The sequence below is a fragment of the Heliconius melpomene genome, chromosome 12, assembly GCF_056956725.1.
Source record: "Heliconius melpomene rosina isolate 202511_hmr_F chromosome 12, ASM5695672v1, whole genome shotgun sequence".
Lineage (NCBI taxonomy): Eukaryota > Metazoa > Arthropoda > Insecta > Lepidoptera > Nymphalidae > Heliconius > Heliconius melpomene.
The window spans coordinates 9076521-9099686 of NC_140400.1; the positions used below are offsets into that span (position 1 = coordinate 9076521).

At 31.9% G+C, this 23166-nt stretch overlaps 3 protein-coding genes across 5 annotated transcripts in view; 1 reads left to right on the forward strand and 2 right to left on the reverse strand.

Annotated features, from left to right (window-relative positions):
- The window catches only part of Ypel (Yippee-like), an 81222-nt gene extending 71918 nt beyond the window's left edge, over window positions 1-9304 (reverse strand). For both annotated transcript variants that reach the window (XM_085195158.1, XM_085195154.1), the window contains exon 1: window positions 8899-9304. The gene's annotated coding sequence lies outside the window, so the exon portion shown is untranslated. The remainder of the gene's footprint in view (window positions 1-8898) is intronic.
- A 452-nt stretch (window positions 9305-9756) lies between these two features.
- LOC146533780 (uncharacterized) lies at window positions 9757-20096 on the reverse strand. Of its 2 annotated transcripts, none has more exons than XM_085194253.1 (16): window positions 19471-20096; window positions 19140-19359; window positions 18658-18947; window positions 18329-18473; window positions 17564-17721; window positions 17124-17267; window positions 16620-16807; window positions 15446-15740; window positions 15168-15254; window positions 14687-14813; window positions 14036-14100; window positions 13508-13605; window positions 12930-13050; window positions 12610-12813; window positions 12044-12183; window positions 9757-11666 (listed from the first exon to the last, which is right to left on the reverse strand). In XM_085194253.1, exons 1-16 carry the CDS (start codon window positions 19591-19593, stop codon window positions 11546-11548), a joined length of 2526 nt encoding a protein of 841 aa, XP_085050379.1. In that variant the 5' UTR covers window positions 19594-20096; the 3' UTR covers window positions 9757-11545. The 2 variants fall into 2 exon arrangements, with proteins under 2 accessions (XP_085050379.1, XP_085050378.1); XM_085194252.1 differs by having other exon boundaries at window positions 19134-19359.
- A 365-nt stretch (window positions 20097-20461) lies between these two features.
- CSN7 (COP9 signalosome subunit 7) lies at window positions 20462-22778 on the forward strand. The gene is made up of 4 exons (XM_085195329.1): window positions 20462-20809; window positions 20998-21250; window positions 21629-21849; window positions 22583-22778. The coding sequence occupies exons 1-4, from the start codon at window positions 20615-20617 to the stop codon at window positions 22730-22732; spliced, it is 819 nt and encodes a 272-aa protein (XP_085051455.1). The 5' UTR covers window positions 20462-20614; the 3' UTR covers window positions 22733-22778.
- The last annotated feature ends 388 nt before the right edge of the window (window positions 22779-23166 follow it).

Genomic DNA, 23166 nt, shown 5'->3' on the forward strand with positions numbered 1-23166 from the left:
GTATAGTTTCTATTGAAAAATATTATGAAAATTTAGGAAAAGCACCCATTTTGAATTTTTACATTGGGTATTTTTACTTTAAGAAGAGTAAAAGGACTTGTAGTTATACCTTTGTTGTCTTTACGAGGGAGTATTGATTATTTTATAAATTGACTAAGTAAATTATTTCAAACGATCATTACATAAAAACACATTAATCTCTTTTACGGTAAAGCTCTGGGTTAGATACCGTAGAATATCCATAAATAACGCCATAAAATGTCATGAAACAGCACATTTGCGAATTGAATCGTGCGATAGGTACCTACGTCAGTGAAGTCATTACTCATATATGGCAATATTAGTGATACAATATCAAAAGATTTATCTTTCCATTTTGCATAATTAAATGATTAATTATGTCCTATTTATATTTTAGACAATATTCATATTTAAGGAAATTAAATATATAATATTTTGATTTCTTCGCTCTAGTATGGAGGCACACGCAATGCCTACAAAATACAGCGGGGAGAGGGTAACGGAAGTGTCTTAATGGGATATTGTGACTTTGATCCCAGGTTTTCTCTGCCGACCCTGCTATGCCTGGTATAGGCACAGCGTGAAGCTGTTTATATTTTAATATAATAGGTTAACTCGTGGCAAAATATAAATTTGGCCATTTTATTTATAACATACAGTTACCATCTTGTTCTAATGACCAGGATTCCCTAATATGTATTAACATAAAGCTTCACGCTGCAACCATATGTAAAAAAAAAGTAACATTGATTCTTTCCAGATCGATCTAGTTCTACATAGCGTATGCGATGTTAGTAGAGATGGTCACGGCCACAAACATTGGCCAATTCCGATGTAATAAGCAAATTGAACTGCAAACTCTACTACGTTTTTCTGTTATTCCTTATATTTTGCGTTCTGCAAACTGTTTTTTGTATATATTATTCGACTACAATTTATTCTGTATTAATAATATTAATGTTTATTTTAAACCTATTTACATTAATCTTTTCATACAGTTTTGTACATCTCCTGTAGGTGTTACGATGCGAGACAAGGTAAAGAAAGTCCGACGGTAAAACCTAACGCCGCCGTTAACCAGGAAAAACTAAAATATTAAAAAAAATATCAACACTTATCCCAGCAGGAATTGAACCCAAAACAAGCTACATACTTCCTAATTGCGCAACAATAGGGTACAACAATTAATGACACAAATAATTTAAAGGTAAATTGACAATGGTATCAATTTAAATCTCAACAGGCGACAATCTTGCAGATACTCGAACTACGTTAACGTCCACGAGAATTAATGACGTTACGAAACATCTGACATCTGTTGGAAGTATCCACTACCCACTACCCACCAGCACTCACACCCACACCCACGCCGATCTACGATGTTTACTTTTATTACCAGTAAAATAACACCTCGTACTCGTAATCAAGCTAGGAACTGTGTTGCAAGAGGAAGCTAATATATTAGATAGATGTCCTACTTTCAACGTATGTATGTAAAATCAACCAGGCGTTTCGATTATGTGCATAGCTAGGTATTATAGTAAACACTATCTTATAAATATACTTCAATCTTATTTCAACATTTTTGTTTACAAATTCTTTTAATATTGTATGATTTTTTTAAATCAAAATTAAATCAGCATTAAATTAAACGAGCTGGACCATTATAGGCCTGACTGGTGCTCAATAGCACTAAATAGACCGGAATGGAAGAAGTGGAGAGAGGCCTTTGCCCAACAATGGGATGATGTAAGCTAGGGAAAAAAAAAATAAAAAAAAAAATAATTAAATCAGCTTCATGCTGTACCTATCCCGCACACAGCAGGGTAGGCAGAGGGAACTCAATGTTAAGACACTTCATTCACCACTTTCCACCGAATTTTTCGAGTCATTGCGTGTTTCTCAACGCCGGGCTTTTGCCTTGATGCCAGAACGAAGAAATGAAAATATTAATAAACACCTCTGCGCTACGACGACCTCATAATAAATTTCAAAATTCATAATATTTTTTTTCAAGTCACTATTTAAAATATGGACGAAATACATTTGAATAACACTAAAGAATACTTATTGAATTTCTCTAAAAATAGACAGAATATTAAGCAACAATAAAAAGAAGACGTTTATTGAATACCTACATATAATTGGATACTTTTTATAAATAACGACGTCAACGCCGTTCTCTGATATTTGAATTTTGCGTAAGTCGAGATTGAATGAAGTGATAGAAGAAGATCAAATATCTCTTATTCCTTCATAAAAAAAATTTCATAAAACTTTCAGGGGCCTGAAGTTACCTAGTTGCACCATATTTAAATTACATTAACATATTTGATGGTTGTGATATTTATAATTATTTTCTATTATAATAGAGATATGTATATTTTATTTATTTCATTAAATTGTTCACTTCAACACCATTTAAAGCAAAATAAAAACATGGCAGACAGTCCCATGGGAATACTTAGAATTTTGCCAGAATAATAGCTACTTCTTATTTTTTTAAAGTAATAAAATTACAATACTAGAATAATGCAACAAGTACGTTGCTTTAAGAAAATTGAAAATAGAATAACATTAGGTACGTTAAATAAGTTAACAAAGGACATATGAAGATGAAAATAATAAAAGTGTATCAAAGGTATATAAAGTAAAATGTATCTTATCCATTAAATATGATATACATCAACGTCTTGTACTACGTAAATATTTTATATTTCAAATATTTTATACTCGCTATTTTATATTTCAAAGCTGACAAAGGTTCGTCTCGGACAGAGATATTGTGAAAAAAAATAACATTTTAAGATAAAAATGAATACGTGTCCAATGACTCCGAAAACTTGAATAACTCATCATGCATGAAAAGAAAAAGATTATGGTTTTCTACTTATGTAAAATGAAAATTAACATATTTGACGCCGCTGCGCTTTATCTCGACACTGTAGCCAGGAAATTTAAAAAGTTCATTCCCCCAGTCGAATCGAACTCAAAACGTCACATTTACAGCCCGACGTTGTGCCACTACGCCACGAGGGCCTCTAAATATTTAAATTCTGAGCAAGTAAAAAGTATTTTTAATTCATTTGGTCTGAATTCCTAAAATTGTAGCTCCACCAAGTTCTGTAGAATTTAAAAATTCTCAAACATTTTACACTATCAAGTCCTCTAGATATTTTTAGTTAAAATTACTCTTAAGAGCGTACCTTTTAAGCCGCATTGAATATATTTTAATGAATTTATTTATATATAAATTTAATACACGAGTTATTAAATTAAACATTTTGTAAAGTTTTTACGACTTCTTAATTACTATTTCATTTAAATAAAACTTTATATATGATTATATAATACTACTATAAACTACAACATAAAGAAAAACCAATTTAATTAACTTAAGCTGTAATAATTAAAAAAAATGGCGTAAAAATTAAATGAATTCAAGATCATAATCAAATTACTTAATTTATATTACACTAGCGGCCCGCTCGCGGTTTCACCCGCGTGAACTATGTTATTATTAATTTCTGTCTCCATGACTACGTCCTAGTGACGTCTATGCAAAATATGAGACTTCTAGCATTTGTAGTAACGAAGTTTCATACAAACTTTCGACCCCAAAAACAACCCCTTAGAAATCGAATATTGCAAATTCCCGTCTTAGCGAGCACCTACGTCCTATAAGTAACTCCTATGCAAAATTTCAGATTCCTAGCACATGTAGTTTCTGAGATTTCGTGATGAGTGAGTGACCTTTCGATTTTATATATATAGATAGATAATATAAATATATACATAAAATAATCCAGAAAAAATAAAAAAAATAGAAACTTTAACGACATTTGCACTCGAACTGCCCTCGTAATACCTAGATTGCAAAGTTTGAAGACCCGCCGCCGTCTAACGATCTGTAAAAGTAATTAATATGAAACATTCTAGAAGGTGTCGCCTTTAACTGTAAAGTTCGTCGCACCGCTTTCTAAACAAAGATTATTGTTCTAATCTTGTTCTATTGTTCAAATGTATGTAATCTGATACTTGAGAGCTGAGTATAATACGGTCAACGAGTCGTGGTCCTAAAACTAGCTTTACACAGCTGCGCAGATTTGATTTTACGGTTTGGCTTACTTTTTTTCCAAAGTGAATAAGCCGCAAAAGTTCAGAAAGCAACTTGAGGAGCCACTTCTCATCGACCGTACTGTAGTGCGTGCTCGAACCGGTGACTCAAAGGAAACCGCAGCACATTCGCGGTGAGCATTGCGAACGAGTTAATTTATAGGTGGTTTTGTTAAGGTATGGGGTATGACTAACCGCATTATATCTATTCTTCGGTAAAAATAACTGTTAGTTTTTTTTTGCTAAGTTAACCGCGATCTACTGTGAAGTGATTTGATTTAATTAAACTATTTTCATATTTTCTTGTAAGATTTAAATAAAGGCGACGTAAAAAATCTGTTAAAATGGTCGTGGTCGTTGTGGGATAATATCGGGTTCGATTACCATTCGAGAGAATTAATTATATTTAAATTATTTTTGTTTCCTCACTCTGGTAGAAAGCGCGACGTTGATTTTACAGTATTTAATCATTTTATATAGTTATCTTTAAAATGGCTGTTGACGACCATTTTAAATATTTACATACTTGTCTGTACATAGAATAAAATTATTGTAAAAAAAATGTACCCTACATTGTTTTAAAATAAAATAATAGCATATGAAATTCATGATTTTTTAATTTTGTCTTTCTCTTTGTACATCTTATGACAGATTTAAATATTGCTAGACAGATATTGATTGAATAAAACCTTTAACTGAAAGATGAGGGGGGTTATAATGTAAAATACAAGCTACTTTTTATCCGCAGGAAGGAAGGAAGCCCCGTATCCCGATCTATCTCCTACCTAAGATATGTAATAACTAATGTCTATGAAATATCTGAATATTTTTCTAATAGACACAATAATTTTTATTTAATAGAAAAATCAAGAAAAATGACAAAAGTTTTAAATTAATATTTATTAAGTGTATAACACAATTTTCCCTACACATAAATAATATAAAAATATACGTATTGTTCAAGCGGACGAAGCTGTGCGAGGGTTTCCTTCAAAATTATAATTATAGTTTTAGTAGGCAGTTTGTTTTTTCATAGTCATCTTCCTTATAGGTATGGCCGTGACGAATGGCAAAACTAAACCGATTTTTTATTAAAAAAGATTAAAGAGTTAAGGTTTTTACCTTCTGCACGATACCAGTTACCAAACTAGTTCAATACTTATATCTATCTTAACGATCGAAATAATATTTTTTATACGATACAGTTTCTTCGATTTTCTAACGATCGAAATAATATTTTTTATACGATACAGGGTTACTTCGAAACAATTGATGTGTATTTGTATAAATTCAAATTCAAAATATTCTTTATTCAAATAGACTGTTATAAGCACTTTTGAATCGTCGAATGAACATATAAGCAAAAAGCTACCACCGGTTAGAAAGGCAGTTCTGTTGAGAAGAGCCGGTAAGAAACTCAACAGTTGCCTTTTAATAAAGACAATGGTACAATTTATTACATTTTCTGGTAGTTATCCTGCGTTACATTCAATAGACATTAATTACATACATGTTTATCCTCTAAATATTCTTGAACAGTGTAATAAGCTTTACTTGTTAGAACTTTTTTTACAAATACATACTTTAAATTTTGGAAGTGGCAAACATAGAATACAATGCGGAATTTTATTATATACACGTATACTCAGACCCATAAAAGATTTATTAACTTTTTGGAGGCGAAAACTTGGCGTAACAATTTCATAGTAGTACCTGAGATGAGTGCGATCAATAAAACAACATTTTGAGCTTATAAAATTAGTAGAGATTAATTTTACCTAATTAAATAAATATTGTGGTGTGAGTACCTATAACATACGCCATGAAACAACTTAAAGGTCGTTATCACACGTCACCCGATATTTTCAATTGTTTACATTTCAACAAATTTATTTAACAGCTCTGTTTTATATTTTGTCTGCACCTCTGCTTAAGCGCGTAAAAACATTTTATGTATTTTTACATTTTAAAATATGTATTTATTTTTTAAATTGTTATAATTTTTTTATGAAACTATTTAATTGTGTTAGGAGTTGGTTAGGATTACGGTGGGTGTACCTAACACTCGCACACATATTTTTTTTACATTACCGCAGTTTTAGCACAGAGAATTTAGTGATAAATCTCTCGATATTTTCCTTATTATAATATAAAAATAAATATCACGTTATTCCCATTACTTATGTTAAATTTACTCTTTCATTTACCAGGAGGGATTGCTTGAAGCAATAACATCGAATTTGCCTACATCTTACAAACGTATATTTTAATTAATTTGTGTTATTTGTAACTTTTGTATACAATAAAGAATATTCTATCTTTTACTAAAGTATTTAAACTGTACGATCAAGTATCTCATATTATATCTCTGACTCGACTATACCAATTTTAAATATCTAAACAATTCCAATATGAACCTGTAGACTTGGTTGTAACCATCATTCAGTGTTATATTTCTACAACACCCACGGTACTCTAATCAACATTGATTAAAAACACGGTATTTCAAAGAGCGTGTTGCTATTTCATATAATATGTATTTCCACATTAGAAGCTTAGGAACCCGTAGATGCGTTGTCTGCGGCTTCCGAGCAGTGCTTATTCATAAAGGATTAGGTACTCCATAGTTTATACAACATCAGTGCAGTAGCGTACGTGAGTTTACTTTTTGTTTTACTATCTAATGTAATAGTAATAGATATAGTAAACGAATGACTATTTAATGCTTATAGTGTTTTATAAATTCAGTAGGTATATAGGTTTCATGAGAGAGAAAGCTTCACGCTGTATCCCGCAGCAGGATAGGCAAAGAGCATCTGGGAAACTAGTGTTAATACACCCCATTCTCTATTAGGACAGTTCCGTTCCCCATATCCGTTGAATTCTTGAGGAATTGCGTGTTGAGCGTGTTTTCACTCTCCGAATCGAATCCACAACCGACGCACTTACAGTCGCGCGCCGCTTCTGCGATATCTGCTCCACGACGGTGTCAAATAAGCCTTATTTGCCTTGATTAAGTACGAAAATTGATTTTCTTGTTATATGTACATTGAAATATTATTACATTTTAATAAAATAAAATTTACTTTTATTGTCCAAATAAATACGCCTTTTTTATATTATGTATAAATATCGAAAAAACATTAATATACGCCAGTGCAACTCGTGACGCAGTTTAGATGTATTTGACAACGGCCACTGCACGTGACGTACTTATTTTTAGAAGTAAATGTTTATATTTAAAATCTATAACTTTTAACAATCAGTTATTCTAAGCAATAAATAACTTGTAAATGTTGATTTACCTATAGGTTTTATAACATTCGCAAATGGCATAAATCCCAACCATTACCAATAAATTCCAAATGGCACTTATAAAGGAAGTTGATATAATAGTTTTAGCTCTTACGTCATGATTGAGTATCGCATTATGTGTTGAAGCCGTCCAGGTGCAACGCATAGCTAAGACGCTTCCCATATGACGAGATTAGAATTTGAAGTGTACAAATACGTACAGTACGGTCAACGAGTTGTGGCCGTATGTTTACAGCCGTAAGCTTTTTAAACCTTTGCGCATTGGTCACTCGGGCTCGGGAACTAAATAATCAAAAGTAAGAAACATCTTAAAATTTAATATGCACCATTTACAGATAACTTTAAAGCTGTCACAATTCTTTGAGCGTACTGTACGAGCTTATTTCTATTTTCTAGTCTTAGTAATGGGTAGTAATAATTTGTAAAGAAGCTTTTGAATACGTTTTAAAATATATTTTTAGTGATATTTGTATAATGTACACAAGTATATACGTAAAATTCTTTATTAAACGAAAAATACTATGTTACAGAAATTGTTATATTAAAATTAATTTTAATTAGTATATCTAAAATTAATTTTAATTGGCTTTAAAACAAAGCTTCAACTAATTCGGACGGGTTTGCAAAAACGAACGAGTTTTTTTTAAAGAAAAATGTAAATGTGGCTCGCTATCGGTCACATTTTCACTTTGTTATTAAAATTAATTTTTGTTTACCAACATATATTAATAAATAATGAATTTTAACACATATACTTAAGTATAATTTATAATGAATATTAATTAGGTACATGTTTTTTTCAAATAATTCTAAATTTAAAACCATTTAACGCTGGCAGTTAAAACGTTAAACAGCATTTTAGAGTAAAACAATTGAAATAATAATATTTAGAACTGACCTACACTACTGTTTTAACATTTAAGTGTTTTAAGACTGGTTTCATATTAGTCGTTATCAGTTTTAAATAACAAACTCGTGTTTAATACCAAAGGTTCGTGCCCGCCAATATTCTTTCGAAACGACGGATTTCGAATGCACTTCGCAATACATAAAGGAACGAACAGTCTGTATATATGTACGTAGTAAATAGGTATTAGGTATATAATAGGTAGCTACGTGCGCGACTGGTTACACCAGTTCATCCCCACTCCGTCTCCATGCAAGGAACAGCTGATCTAATAACAAAGAGAATAAAGGACTCGTCCACATAATGCTTTTAATCCTGGTATTGTTTAGATATCAGTTTAAATTCTAGAAATAAGTAAAATTGGCTTCTTTTCTAATCGTCTAACCATAATGCATTTATTATTATTACCTATGACGCATACGTTTCGTAATATACTATTGCGTTTTAATCTAATGATAGATGAAATATGAAAACAGGAAAATTTATATGATTGCGAATCCAGAAAATGATTTAATCGACCTAACAAAGGGCATACTTGCCTTTCTGTTCATCCAATAGACGGGGTGTCTTGAGATATTTTATTCTGAAAAACTATAGTCTCAACAGTCTCGTTACAGTCGACAAATCACGGATTCATTTTATTATTGTTTATAAGGGATTGTCACTTGTGTCGTTTTTCACTGTTAGCTATTTAACTTTCACGACACGTTCGTTTGGGCATACAGTGTTTGTTATAAGTACAGGAAAGTCTTTGTTTACAATTCTGATAGTTTTATGTATTATTTACATCACTTCTCAGTGGCCAGCAAACGTTGTAATCGTTGCACTGCCTGCGCACTATATTTTGCGCTGCTGCGTCAAAAACAGTCGCTCGGCTGGCGAAAGGGAAACTCGCTGAACGAACTTGTTTTCGTGACGATTTTTCGTCTCCGTCTCTATTTTAGACAGGAACTATTTTATCTCACTTGCGCATTTGACGTTTGGTTGCCAGTGTTGCTAGATATATATTGACTATTCAACTTTTTTTATTTGGTATGTATATTAAAATTTAAAAGACTGTATAAAACGATAACTAGTCATTTTTTAATAATAATTCATCAGTTTTGGTTAACACACAACAGCCAAAAAAGGGATTTTGGTAATTGAAATGTTTATAACCGATTATGATTGTCACTTTTGCAGAAATTATTATAAAAATGATTTTTACATATAATGTTATATCACACTTTAAAAATTTATTGATTAGAAATATATTTTACATATAATTTGTACTTTTTTTTATTAAAACAATTAAATTACTGAATTGAAGTGACCAGTTCCTTTAAGGTAGAGTAAGAGCACAAAATATAAATTTATTAATGAAAAAGTAGCATCGGGGTGGTAAATAAGACGCTGTACCGACTATAGTATGTATATTTTCATTTAATATAAAAAATTATAGGTATCCACTATATATGTACACGTAAGTAAATGGCAAACAACTTGTAAGATCCAACAGAATTAAATTTATATAACAGTTTACGAAATTAACCTCGTATTCTGTGTATTCTAAGCAACGGTATTACTGTGAAGCAAACATGGAGTAACGCGGAAGCACTAAGTTGTTAATACTAGTCACCGAATGTTATTTTAAAACATGTAATATATTTTCAAATTCTTTGGTAAACATATGCAGTTTAAAAAAATGAGTCGATCCGGAACTCATTAAGCCTACTTTTATTGTTTCATATTAATAATATCAATTAATTGACATATTTTATTTCTTTTTTCAATTTTAATTTTTTATAAAATTTTCATTTATATATAAAATGTAAATCTTGACAATACATCCAATTATAAAATAATTAAGTAAAAACAGTGCATTGAGAATTTAATATAAAAATAAGCTTTTGATTAACAGTATAAGTTTTGTTTTAAAATATGGTCATTCTAACAAACTCCGGTGAGCTAGTGATCAACATTCGTTATATATTCAGACTTGAAGTTAGTTGATTCCCTATCACAGACTAGACACAAATAAATTCAGAATAAAACTTTTAATACACAAAACAGTATCTATTTATACATTTGACAAGCATTATGAGAAAAATAAAAAATATATCAAATATTTCATTTATCATCTTTTATATTATTTTTTATTTCAAATACAAAACAATAAATGATTAAAATTTAAAAAAATAACTCCTAATACTTGTCAAATAACAACATAATGAAATATAGGGAAACATGCCACAATGGGCGTTACATAAATAAAATCAGATCTATAATTAAAAAAAAATCCTGAATTTTGATTGCACTGCCGATTCCGTAACCTGCCATATTACAGAACTACTTATTCGAAACGACTTCATTTAATTTCATTTAATGTATTAAAATAAAAATAAAAACTTAAATGCGAACGGACGACTGAATTCATGAATGATTTATTATATATATTCATTTACAAATAAAATCGGAGTTACAAAAATTTGATATGTACAATAGATTACAACTAGTCACCTATGCCTTATAGTATTCTATACACCAAACTACAATACGTTTGTCTTTTTACACAACACTCGCTTGTATACTCTAAATTTTAGAGCATTTTCCAAACACACGTTTTTATTACACGTGATTATTGCCTTTGATAAGTAGTCTTTTATTATTGCGACAGTTCAAATCTATTAACCAAATTTGCAGTTTGATTGTCTTAATAAACTGAAGCATAATAATAAAAAACTAAATTATTTCTATACTTAATTACCAAATAAAGTTAAAATTCACATAATTTAACCAAAAAGCATTTTGATTGTTTAAGACAACTAAACTATAGAGAACAGTTACAAATTTGGTTAAGAGGCTAACTGTTGCGATACATTTTATACAACACAAATTAAGGCTGTAGTGTAAGGCTATTATGTAAAGCTCTATTGTTGATTCTATTTAGGCTTAGAATATACTTGGCTGCATATTGGACCGTTTGATGTTTTCTAAAAGAAATGAGATTAAAATGACAATAGTGAAATCTGAATAACATAAACAAATAGCTGTCTCTATCTCTCACTAAAAAAACTACTGTTTTCACGTAAGCATTAAATAATAACTCGTATCATTATTCGAAAACGGCAGCTACACTAATATTTACAATAAAAATAATCGATTGTCATTTTTATCTCATATTCGTGAACGAATCGACATTCAGTTTCAGTCGAGCTGCTGTACTTGCACTACAGATGTGGGCGGCGGTATCGATATTTCGTATTTGATGAGCCCCGTCCCTCGCCCTGTTGACAGCACAAGCCCGCCCACTTCTTTGACGTCGCCACTAGGAATTATGAAAAAAAAAATACATACATTTTTATATAGCATATACATAAAATAGACTAACATTGGTTAAATTAGTAATCTGGTTACTTACTATCTTATTCATATATGTACCTCTAAATTCTGTACGAATTACCTCAAAACGTACATATTCAGTTAACCTTTCATAATATTGTTATTACAAATTACAATACAACACAATACAATTAGAACATTATAAAAGCATAACAAAATAAAAGGTCAATTTATTAAATCTTAAAGTCTTTACTAGAAAGAACCGAAACTTGTTTAGTGTGTTCAGACTGAACAAATATTACAATTACAGCTGTACTGTATCCTGATAGTAATAAAAACAATACAACTAAACAAACTACTCACGCGTGTCTCTTATGTCCAATTTGCGTTTGTAAGGGTTTATCCCGTGTGACGATGTGCAGAGGCGACCCGAGGAGCGTTCGGCGGCCGCCTACTCCCACTACTATTTGATTGCCGATCACTTGGCCCGATCTGTTTGTTACCTGTGGGGAGATAATTGACATGATTCATATATTTCATTCATTATATTTTATTTATTTTTTAGCTTCACGCTGTGTCCATAAAGCAGGGTACGTAAACACTTTCGTGTTGAATAACGGTACTCTACTGCGTCTTATCTTCTTACCAGGATGAAGAACTCATTACCCTGAGTGGGAATCGAACCTACAACCGCCGCGTTTACAGTTAGAATACGAATTGATGTGTTTAAGCCCAATGACCATAGCAACAGCATAATAGAAGTCTTATAAATCTGCTATGTAAACGAGGACGTCATGGCCTAGCGGTACAGTTTTCTATTATGTGAGAGAGGAGTCGAATTAATTATTATATTTCCTATCAAGAAAAAGAAAGAATAAAAAAATATTAGCAAATTGGAGATAAAGTTGTAAATGAAAAAAGTATCTTACAACTTGTATATGCGTGGGTTGATGATCCTGTTCCAGTTCTAAATTTTGATGTTGCACTTGCTGCTGATGTTGTTGCTGCTGTTGTTGTTGCTGCTGCTGCTGCTGCACCTGTTGCTGAACTTGTTGGGCGACTTGTTGTGCTGCTTGCTGAGCAGCTTGTTGCTGCGCTTGCTGTGTTACTTGTTGTTGTACTTGTGTTTGCGACTGAAAGTGTGTTACGGATTAGTACTATTTAATATAAAAGAATTTCGTTGACTTTTATGTTAAGATTGCAATTTCTATTTCTTAACAAAATCACAAATAAAACAATTTCAACATACATTTCTAGACGGCAAGTCCATATGCTGTCTTTGATGAAGCATCAGATGGTTCTTCTGGAAGAACGCCTTGCCACACTGATCACACACATGCGTTCTTAAAGTACAACTACCGTCAGGATGCCTAGAAGAAATTAAAATATATAGCTCCAATAAATTTTCCAATTTACGACTTCAAGATATTGCGGAACACAATACAACATGTGGAAGTAATTTGAACCTAGAACCATTACACCACCACAGAACCACCCACCCAACCAAGACACTCCGTCCCCACTTTCAGCCTAATTTTTTGCGAGTTGGCAGTTTTTCTTGTTAACAGACCGAGGAAATCACAATAATTAACATTCCTTTAAGCGTGCATCAAACAATGTTGCATTTAGTTTAGTCAGACGCTGTGCCACGGCGCCACAACGGCCTAATATCTTATATCAATATTTACATGATATCTTACTCTGATAATCCGAGGTTATAATACAATTGTTTACTTTGATAAATTACCATGGTTGTCATTATTTGTCACCATTTCAATATATTGAGTTTATTGATTGAGTTTATATTTCATTGCTCAAAATAAATACCTTCTATGATGCGCTAAAAGTCCATGTTTCGCTGCGAAACCTTTCCCGCACTCCACGCAGAAATGCAGCTTAGGTCGAGGCGTTATATGATGAGAATTCTGTAAAATGATATTCAATTTCTTAAATATAAATTATTATATTTACCAAATATTAGTCTTAAAAAATTTAAGATTAATATTTGGTAAATATTTATGAAATACAACTTAGTGTATATAGTAAGAAAAAATATTATTTATGGCGAGTAAAATTAACAATAAAATATTACTAAACGTGTTACATTTTTTTTTGAAAAATATACTTACAATTTCTTATAAGAATGATTTTCTTTCCTAGATTTGATTATAGTGTAACGTATATTATGCGATGCAATAATGACGTAATTGCAGTTTTTTATTTCATTGCAGAAATATTTATTTACAAACTGTGATTGTGTCTTCTGCACAATATTTGAAAAAGCCGAAATACGTAATTTTTGCAACAAATTAGCCCCATTTAATGTTTAATAACGTAGTAAAACAATACACTTACCGTTGCTATTACTTGTGTGTGAACTACATTGTTGGGATTGGACGAGATGATTTGTATTGGTTGATCTGAACAGACAAAAATATATTAGGAAATTAATCATATTGTTTTACACACTTCCATTTGTGTAGGTTTTTTGAGTGGAAGCGGTGAAGTGAGGGAATCCATCACATTCTTGTATTGACATAGAGGCCAATTGAATTAATTGAGTGTGGATGGGTAGTAACTTTGCAGCCTCTACTCGTCAAGATTCATGCCGAGAGATTGTAGGAAGCGCGAGTAGATTGTTGATCGGGCATAAAAACCGATCAAGTGCGAAACTGCACATATTTTATAAAATGAACTACAAACATAAGTATCCAATTTTTTTTTATGAAATACCTATAAATAATAATAATAAGTCCACAGGAAGTATCCAATAGGTTATAATTAAGCGTCGAAATTCATACAAATGTAGCAAAAACGATGCATAAATGCCTGTCTCTTTGATTGCATTGACTTAGAAGCTTTGATTGCATGGACTTTGATTTTTATGTGCTTCAAAGGACCGTAGACCTGAATACTTGATATTATTTTCAGTTCGATATCTCCATCTAACAAACGGACCACAAAGTGATCCTCTAAGGGCACGGAGCCCTAACATTGAATACGTACTGTGCTGCGCGGCGTGGTGCTGCGCGGCGGCCACAAGGCCGGGCTGCAGCGCGGCCGTCAGCGCGCACAGGTCCGTCACGCACGTGCGGTCGCCCGCGTGCAGCCGCACATGCAGCGACAGCGCCTCCTAGCGGACAGCAAATGATTAACTTAATAAATATTTTTTTATGACAGAGTTGCCTATACATAAAAATATGTTTTTTGTGACTGTGATGTTGTGTAACCTAATCAGGCAAAATTATAATAATTTGTGACTAAAATATTTCATTTATATAGAAAATATATCAAAACCAATCTAATCATTTACAAGGACAACAAAGAGAAATTGAAAGAGCAAACTATTCTGAAGGCCTTCGTTGATATCGTCAATATTAAAAACATATTATATTTGAAACCGCGCCTCTTTAAATCGTTCTAGTGCTCTGACTACTAAGTCAAACTTGGGGTCAACAAAAAGTAAGTTCAGTTTACACAAGCATACCTTTGTATTGAAACACGACCCACACTCTGGACAAACATAACCAGGTGTACTTTTCTCTGTTATTATTTGACCGTCTGCACCAATTACCTATTAAATAAAAAAAGGGTTAAATATACAGAAACTAAAAAAAAATAAATAAGAATATTTTGAATAAATAAAATATTTTTATATATTATTTTTAAGTTGACACAAAAAGCATTTTCAAATAAGAAAATAAAAAAGTCCTGTTATATGATCCTCCAAAGACTTAATTCCCTAAACTAAGTAAGTAAACTTACTTGAACAATTTGTGGCTTAAAGTCGTCTTGTTTTATAACTGTTGTTTGCTGTTGCTGCTGCTGTTGTTGTTGCTGTTGCTGCTGTGCCTGTTGTTGCTGCTGAGCTTGTTGTTGGGCCTGCTGCTGTGCTTGTTGCTGCTGTTGCTGCGCTTGTTGTTGCTGTTGCGTTTGTTGTTGTGTTTGTATTGATGCTAAGCAGTGTCTTGTCATTTTACAGTGTTGTTGTAAATCAGATTTACATTTAAAAGCGTCTCCACATTCTATACATGCTACCGCGCCTTCTCCTGTGTGAATTCTGAAAATTTATATAAACGTTTCTGCCAGTTGTAGCATTCGAAAAACCAAATTCTTACGATGCAATTTCATACCTTTTTTATATATATAGCAGGACAAATGTATTTCAGTAGAATAAATATATAAATACATGGCATGTATGAATACATAGCGTAGTCATACCTTCATATTGAGGAAGCAACAAACATGCACTTCATTTAGGGATAGTTATTATTTTTACTATTATATTTGTATGGATATATGGTCGTATCCAATTATGGTCCATGGTCCATATCTAATTATCTATTGTTAACTAATTTTAAACTTAAAAAAAGTCATATTTATGACATTACTTAGAACTAGACATATAAGACTATGCACTCAACATTTCTATTTGTCACTTAAATTTGTCCAGTTTTCATTACTCTACCATGTATTCATATAAGTTGTCATATTATTTGAAACATAATTAATAATTCAAATTATCTATACAAAAAGTATAGCTAATTTGATAATTCTTTTCTTTTCGAAATATTCAATTTAGAATTGTTTTCGGGGAAAGGGTTGAAGTATTGTGGTGGTATTTTAGGAGCAACATGGAGGTGTTTTAGGAAGGTTAGTGTTATTAGAGTATTTTTGGGAGCAAAGTTAGGTTACTTTGGGGAATAATGTAATATTGTAGGAGTAATATGTAGGTGTTTTGTAGTGTAATAGAGAGAGTAGATAGAGGCAGTCTGTGTATTTATGGGGCATTTTAGGAGTAAAGTGAGATTGTTTTCTAGTATAGTGTAGGACTGCAAGGTTCTTATTGGAACAATGTGAGGTTGTTGTGGGAGACAATGTACTATTCTCGGGGTATTTTGAATGCATGTAGAAATGTTCTGGGCGTAGTATAACTTACTTCATATGAGCAACAAGGGTCCGTTTTTGTAAGAACTCCTTGCCACACACTGGACAGGCGTGTGGTACTCGCCCGTGCACTCGTCCGTGGTTGACAAGCTGGAACTTGCGAGCGAAGGCTACACCACAGTCGGGGCACACAAACGGGGATAACGAACCATGGAACCGACTGTGCATTACTAGGTGCTCCTGTTAACAATATATATTTGAATATAAATAATATAATGGAATAAAGGAAATAATACATTATTATGCCACACTGTTATGGTAATTTGGAAAATATTTGAGAGATGCATGTGTGTAATTTTCAATATTTGTTTTCTTTCTAAATCTAGTTAGACAAAGTGCGGCAATAGTTTCAGCCTCTCAAAATAACTTCTTGTAAAATATATATTGCCTAATTTGTTTACTTTAAGGAGGGTCATGCTTATAATACTAGGTTCTCTGCCTACCCTGTTTTGTATGGGATATCGTTTTAAGGCAAAAAAAATAATAACACCCATACCTTTTGCGCAAAACTTTCACCACAGTCAGTGCAGACGTAAGGCCGTTCCCCCGCGTGGTACTTGCTGTGCGTCACCAGGTGTCTCTTCAGAGGAAACCCGCGCCCACACTCGCCGCAGACAAACGGACGGTCTCTACTGTGGACCTGGTAATGCAAATTATACTATAATATATATTATTTCTATATATTTTTTTAGCTTCCACTTTAGTATCCAGAGGGACCCTAGTGCTAAGGTACTCCATCCCCAATAAGAAATTTCCGTTGTCCACTTACGAATTCATGGCGGAACACAACGCTGCGTATTGCCTCCGTACCACAGAAAGAATATAAAATATTTCATTTCCTTCAGCATGTGTAAGTAACGTCTGACTATAGGTAATGGTTTGGGTGCTCTTTCCCAACATTGATTACTGTTAAATACATACTTACAGTATACTTACTCTAGAATGTGTAACTAGATGATGTTTCAACGTGAACGCCATTTTACACTCATGACACCTGTATGGGCGCGCCGCCGAATGCAATAGCAGATGCGTATTGAGACAGTGTTTCCGTGCGAAAGCCTTGCCGCAGTGCGCGCAGACGTGGGGCCTTTCACCTTAAGGCAGAAAATAGTTTCAATGAATATATTTGTCTATGTGCTAATGCTATGAAAAATAAAAAAAAAATAAAAATATTATTAACAATAAAAAAAACTGCATTTTATTGAAAATTGAATTGCTAAGATAAGTTACATGTATAATAACATCTTTGGTTTCCACGATTTTTACACCTTTATCTTAACACAGATACACTATTAGTATTTTTAGACATGGAGTGTAGTGTTTGAATTGTCAGGTTTTCAAAAATTCCAAAATAAGCCAACTCTTTCTATAAACCTTATTGTAACGTAATTTATCAATGACCCTAATCCTATGCTAGTATTTACCTGTGTCTGATATATAATACCTAATAGTTTCTGAGTTTTGCATATTCAACCAAACAAAATGTTTCCTTTGTAAGTAAGAGGTGTTCCTACCAATATGTTAAATGTGAATGTTAGCGTGAATAAATGTTTATTCCACTTTCAAATGAAAATTCCTGAACTGATTTAGATAAAACTTTAAGGCAACATCACTCTTACCTCATTTGCACATAATTTATATACATAATGTGTCTAATTTGGATACCATATAATAATAACTATAAAAGGGGGGAATATCAACCTGTATGTACTCTAGCATGTGTTGTCAAATGATGTTTTAGTAGAAATGATTTGCCACACTCGTCGCATGAGTATGGTCTCTCTTTGACTGGGGGAGCAACTGTCATCACTGCATTGCTCATAAGTTCAGTTTGCGAATATACTGTCTGGAAATAAAAAATATATTATTGTTATATTATACTACATACTTTAGAAATTATTAAAACAAACCCCCAAATGAGAAATAAACTTATAACTGTTGTGTTCACAATCATACTGTATCACTGAACACTGCATCTGACTTAACAGATTAAATATATTAATATTTAATGTGCTATTAAGCATACTTACTTTAGGTGAATTATTAGCTGTGCCGGGCTCCTGTTTAGCATGTAATAAATGGTGTTGGTGAACTGTTGTTGTTGGAATAGTTTCTGTTTGTGATTGTTGCGAGGTCGCCTCAGTTAACGTCTTTATTGTACCATTTAATATTGAATGATTTAATTGTGAAGCATCTATTACTGGTGTGGCTATGCCCTGAGCTTGGAGGGCTCGTTTCATTAATATCTCATTACATTCCTCAGCTGTAAGTTGTATTGGTCCTATTGGAGTCATGAATGGCTTAGACGCTAGATTTGCAGCTGTAAATAAGATTGTTTCAATTATAATTGTATATTTTAATTATCATTTGTAAACCAGTAATTAATTTATAATTACTGGTTTACAAATAAATAAATAAATGATTATAATATTCATGCTTAAATATTTAATATTTTACTATTAAAAAGAAATTAATAATACATAATAATAAAAATGAGAACCCTTACACTCACTCTGTATAGTTGCAGTTTGATTTTGTTGTGACACTCTGTTTATAGTATGAGTGGGATCATTTAATACAAACATGGCTCTTCTACCAGCCACTGGAGTACCAGTAGTCACAACCCTTGTTACTTGAGTCGCTGCATTTGTCACTGCCACAACTGTACCCACTTTCTCTTGAACTTGTGGTGTCTTATTGGACATAACAGTCAGTGTTGTTTCTGGCGACACCTGATAACATAATATTTTGCTTTGTTTTGCTATTCTGATAAAAAATCATGATAAGGAAAATATATATTTTTTTAAATTGTTTATGTTTACAAAAAAGAGAATTTAACTTACTGTATTGCCTAAAGTATAACTTAAACTACTAGGAGGATCCACTTCACATTTTGTAAGGTCCGCGGTGCTCGTAAACCCCCAAGAGTACCCAAAGCCCGAAACATTGCTTGTTGGCATACACATTTTCACTGAATACTATAAACTACATCAAACTTTAACTTACTAACACACATCTACTATGCGAATAGTAAACACTACTCATGACAGCTTTGCCATTATGAGCATGTACGTACACTTTCACAACTACTAACGCACAACGCACCCATCAATCAAATTGCCGAAACAACTATACAAAAACTTATTTGTAACATCGTAAAACGATTCCATTTATTTAATTTCGATCTTTCAATTGGATGTTATCACCAGAAGCTATAAATTAAACTCATGAAGTAAATGAAAAAGGCGGCACGGGACGCTAAAGGCTGCTAAAACACACACGTAATCTGAAGTTAACGCAATACGAAACCAACTGAAGAAAGTAGTACTGAACCAAACAATTATCTTGGCTATCAGAAAATAATATAAAAACGATGATACACTAATACACTTGACGAATTCATGAAAACAATAATTTTATCGCACACACAAAAAACCGGACGCCATTTTATTGTTTATGGTCAATTATATTTTTTATATACTTATGACATTTATAGCTATGTTATTATGTATTGAAAGCCAAAGACATTAATTATTATTTATTTGACGGTTTTTTTTAAATATTTAGGCAAAATATTCTACTTAAAAAATATGACATTTATATGATATACTCTTAAGTAGATCAATTCGGTTAAAAAAGTAATTATATTGAATATTATTTAGGTTTATTATATTTATTATTTTCATCATATATATAGCATTTATTTGATATTATTTTAATGATCTGATAATATACACATTTATTTAATTTTATATTTTTTGTCTGAATTTTTTCATAACGCCATTTCTGTATCTTATAGGATAATTTTATTTGCTTGATTAGCAAATAAAAATATATCTTGTCTATGATCTTGAAGCTACCGTCAAGTATATGTCAACTTCGAAGATTTTTCCAAAATATTGAACTATATTAATTCAATTTTATTTAGACGTAAATATATATTTTAAAAGCATTGTTTATCCACATAAGGTATCTGTACAGTACATCATGAATCCTATGTCAATGGACAGAGACGAGCCGTCTTCTTTATCGTCATTTTCCACAAATCATCCTCTCGAACAGTTTATTTTACTTGCTAAAGGTGCTAAAGGATCAGCATGTGCAGAACTTATAAAACAAGTACTTGAAGCTCCAGGAGTTCATGTGTTCGGAGAACTCCTTGAAATGCCTAACATTAAAGAGGTTAGTATTTTTATCGAATATTCGCTGGTACATCAAGAAGACAAAAGACCAATGCGAACCATATGCATTCTTAGGAAATAGTATTTTTAAGGGCAGTCGTATACACTAGTAATCATTTATCTATTTTTATTTACTGCACTAACATGGGATACCCATGCTATAAAATTCTTTTTCTGTTATAATTTCAGTTGGAGAATGGACCATATGCAACACATTTGAAAACATTAAATCTATTTGCTTATGGCACATATAAAGACTATTTAGAAAATAAATCAGATTATTTAGAACTAACACCTGTACAGTGTAAGAAATTGCAACATTTAACTATAGCAACTTTGGCAACACAAGAAAAATGTATTCCATACAGTGTATTACTCAAAGAGTTAGATATTAAAAATGTTAGAGATCTCGAAGATTTAATTATTGAAGCTATTTATGCAGGTTGGTTACATTTATAAAATTATTTTATATTTTGACTTCTATCCCTAATATACAGGTGTAGGCAAAGGGAATGTTTCTGAGCAATTTTTGAGGCATTGTATGTAGTGTTATTACAATGCACACTGTCTTCTTCAGACACTTCTTAAATGTGGTTTTCTAAGGAACAACTGGTTCTGGCAATTGAGAAATTCTTTTTTTGTTGGTGACTTCACATTTTGAGGATTTATTTCATTATGGAAACAATATGTCTATGTAACCTACCTGAGGTCTGAGTTACCTAAGAAACTTCAAATGTATCACATGTTATACACAATTCTTAACTATAATTTTTTGAGCATGTAAGCAAAGCTGTAGCAAATAAAATAATAATATTTACAGATATAATTCATGGTAAATTAGACCAAGAGTGTAAACGAGTGGAAGTGGATGTAGCACTTGGTAGAGATGCTAGATTAGAGGATGCGTCAGCCATTGCTGATGTTTTGGCCGACTGGTGTAATGCATGTGAAGCGGTACTTAACTCTGTGGACAGACATATACAGAGGGCAAACCATCATAAGCAAAGAGCTATTAGACATCAACAGAATATTGATGAAGAGGTATATTTTATTTTTTATTTAAATTTGTATGATTTGTCTGTAAAATCCTGGTAAGTTAGAGAAATACACAATAAATTGATGGAACTATGTAAAAAAGGACATGTCACAATACCAGGTTGATAGCAAAATGGAATAAATCTTTGTCTTGCTCTTAATCAATTTAAATAAAATTGAAAATATCAGAATGTAGTACATATTTTTATTTTACTTTTTTAAGAACAAGTTGAATCTTAATTCCTTTCTTCCATAAATCTTATATTCTGACAAGTCCTCTTATATGTAGGGACTGTTGAAATACACATACAGACTAATTTTAAAATTATATAAGATCATATTTTTTGTCTTAGCTATATATAATAATGTCTAATTCTAAGTCTAGTACTATGTAGTCAAAAAATAGAGATAATAATATTGAAAAATAATAGAAAAAAATTTAGCCTATATGTGGATGAGATATTTAATTTTTATTTGCTAATAAAAATGTAATTATTTAAGTAAAACACACATATTCCTAAGATTTCTTTCTAAAAAATATTATAATAGAAATGCAATAATTTAACCATTAAATTGATAGACATAGAGATTGAGGCTGTTGTTTGCACAAGCATACAAAATTAAACATGGTGGTTCTGGGTTTGATTATCACTCAAGGAAAGGAATGCCCAAATGAATGTCTAAAGCTTTATGTTGTATAAAGCTTAAAATAAACTTATTTAATTATACATATTTACAGATATTATATATAAAGAAAACATTAAAGACTCAAGCGGAAAATGAGGAGTCAGCGTCGGGCGGCAGCGAGTCCCACTCAGTCCCCAAAAAGTTTTCCGGAAAAGGCAAATGTCAAAGGAACACTGCAAAATTTTGGCAAAAAAGCACATAATTGTAAATATTAATTTGTGATATACCTAATAAACTTTTATGAATTGCTCTTTTGTTTTATTGATGAAAAATTATCTATTTTTCACTTATATTTGTACCACATAATAATTGAATTTTTATTCACTAGAAATTAGAGAATTTCGAGACATTACATATTAAGTGGTCAATTCTTATGAAATGAAACCTCTTCATTGGATATAGAACGAGGACAAGCATGGTGAATGAAATTAAACATATGAAAACATACCTTGAAATGTGTAACATTGATCATAAATACTATCTTGCACATTTTGAAATATACTATTTTTAATATTTTATTGGCTCTTTCTGGCTTAAATGGCCTATGATTTTGGTGGAATCGACGAAGTAGGCACTGATGTAGGTAGTCCTGCTTAGATTTGCACCTGGGAGTGATTGCGGTCGAAAATTTGATCG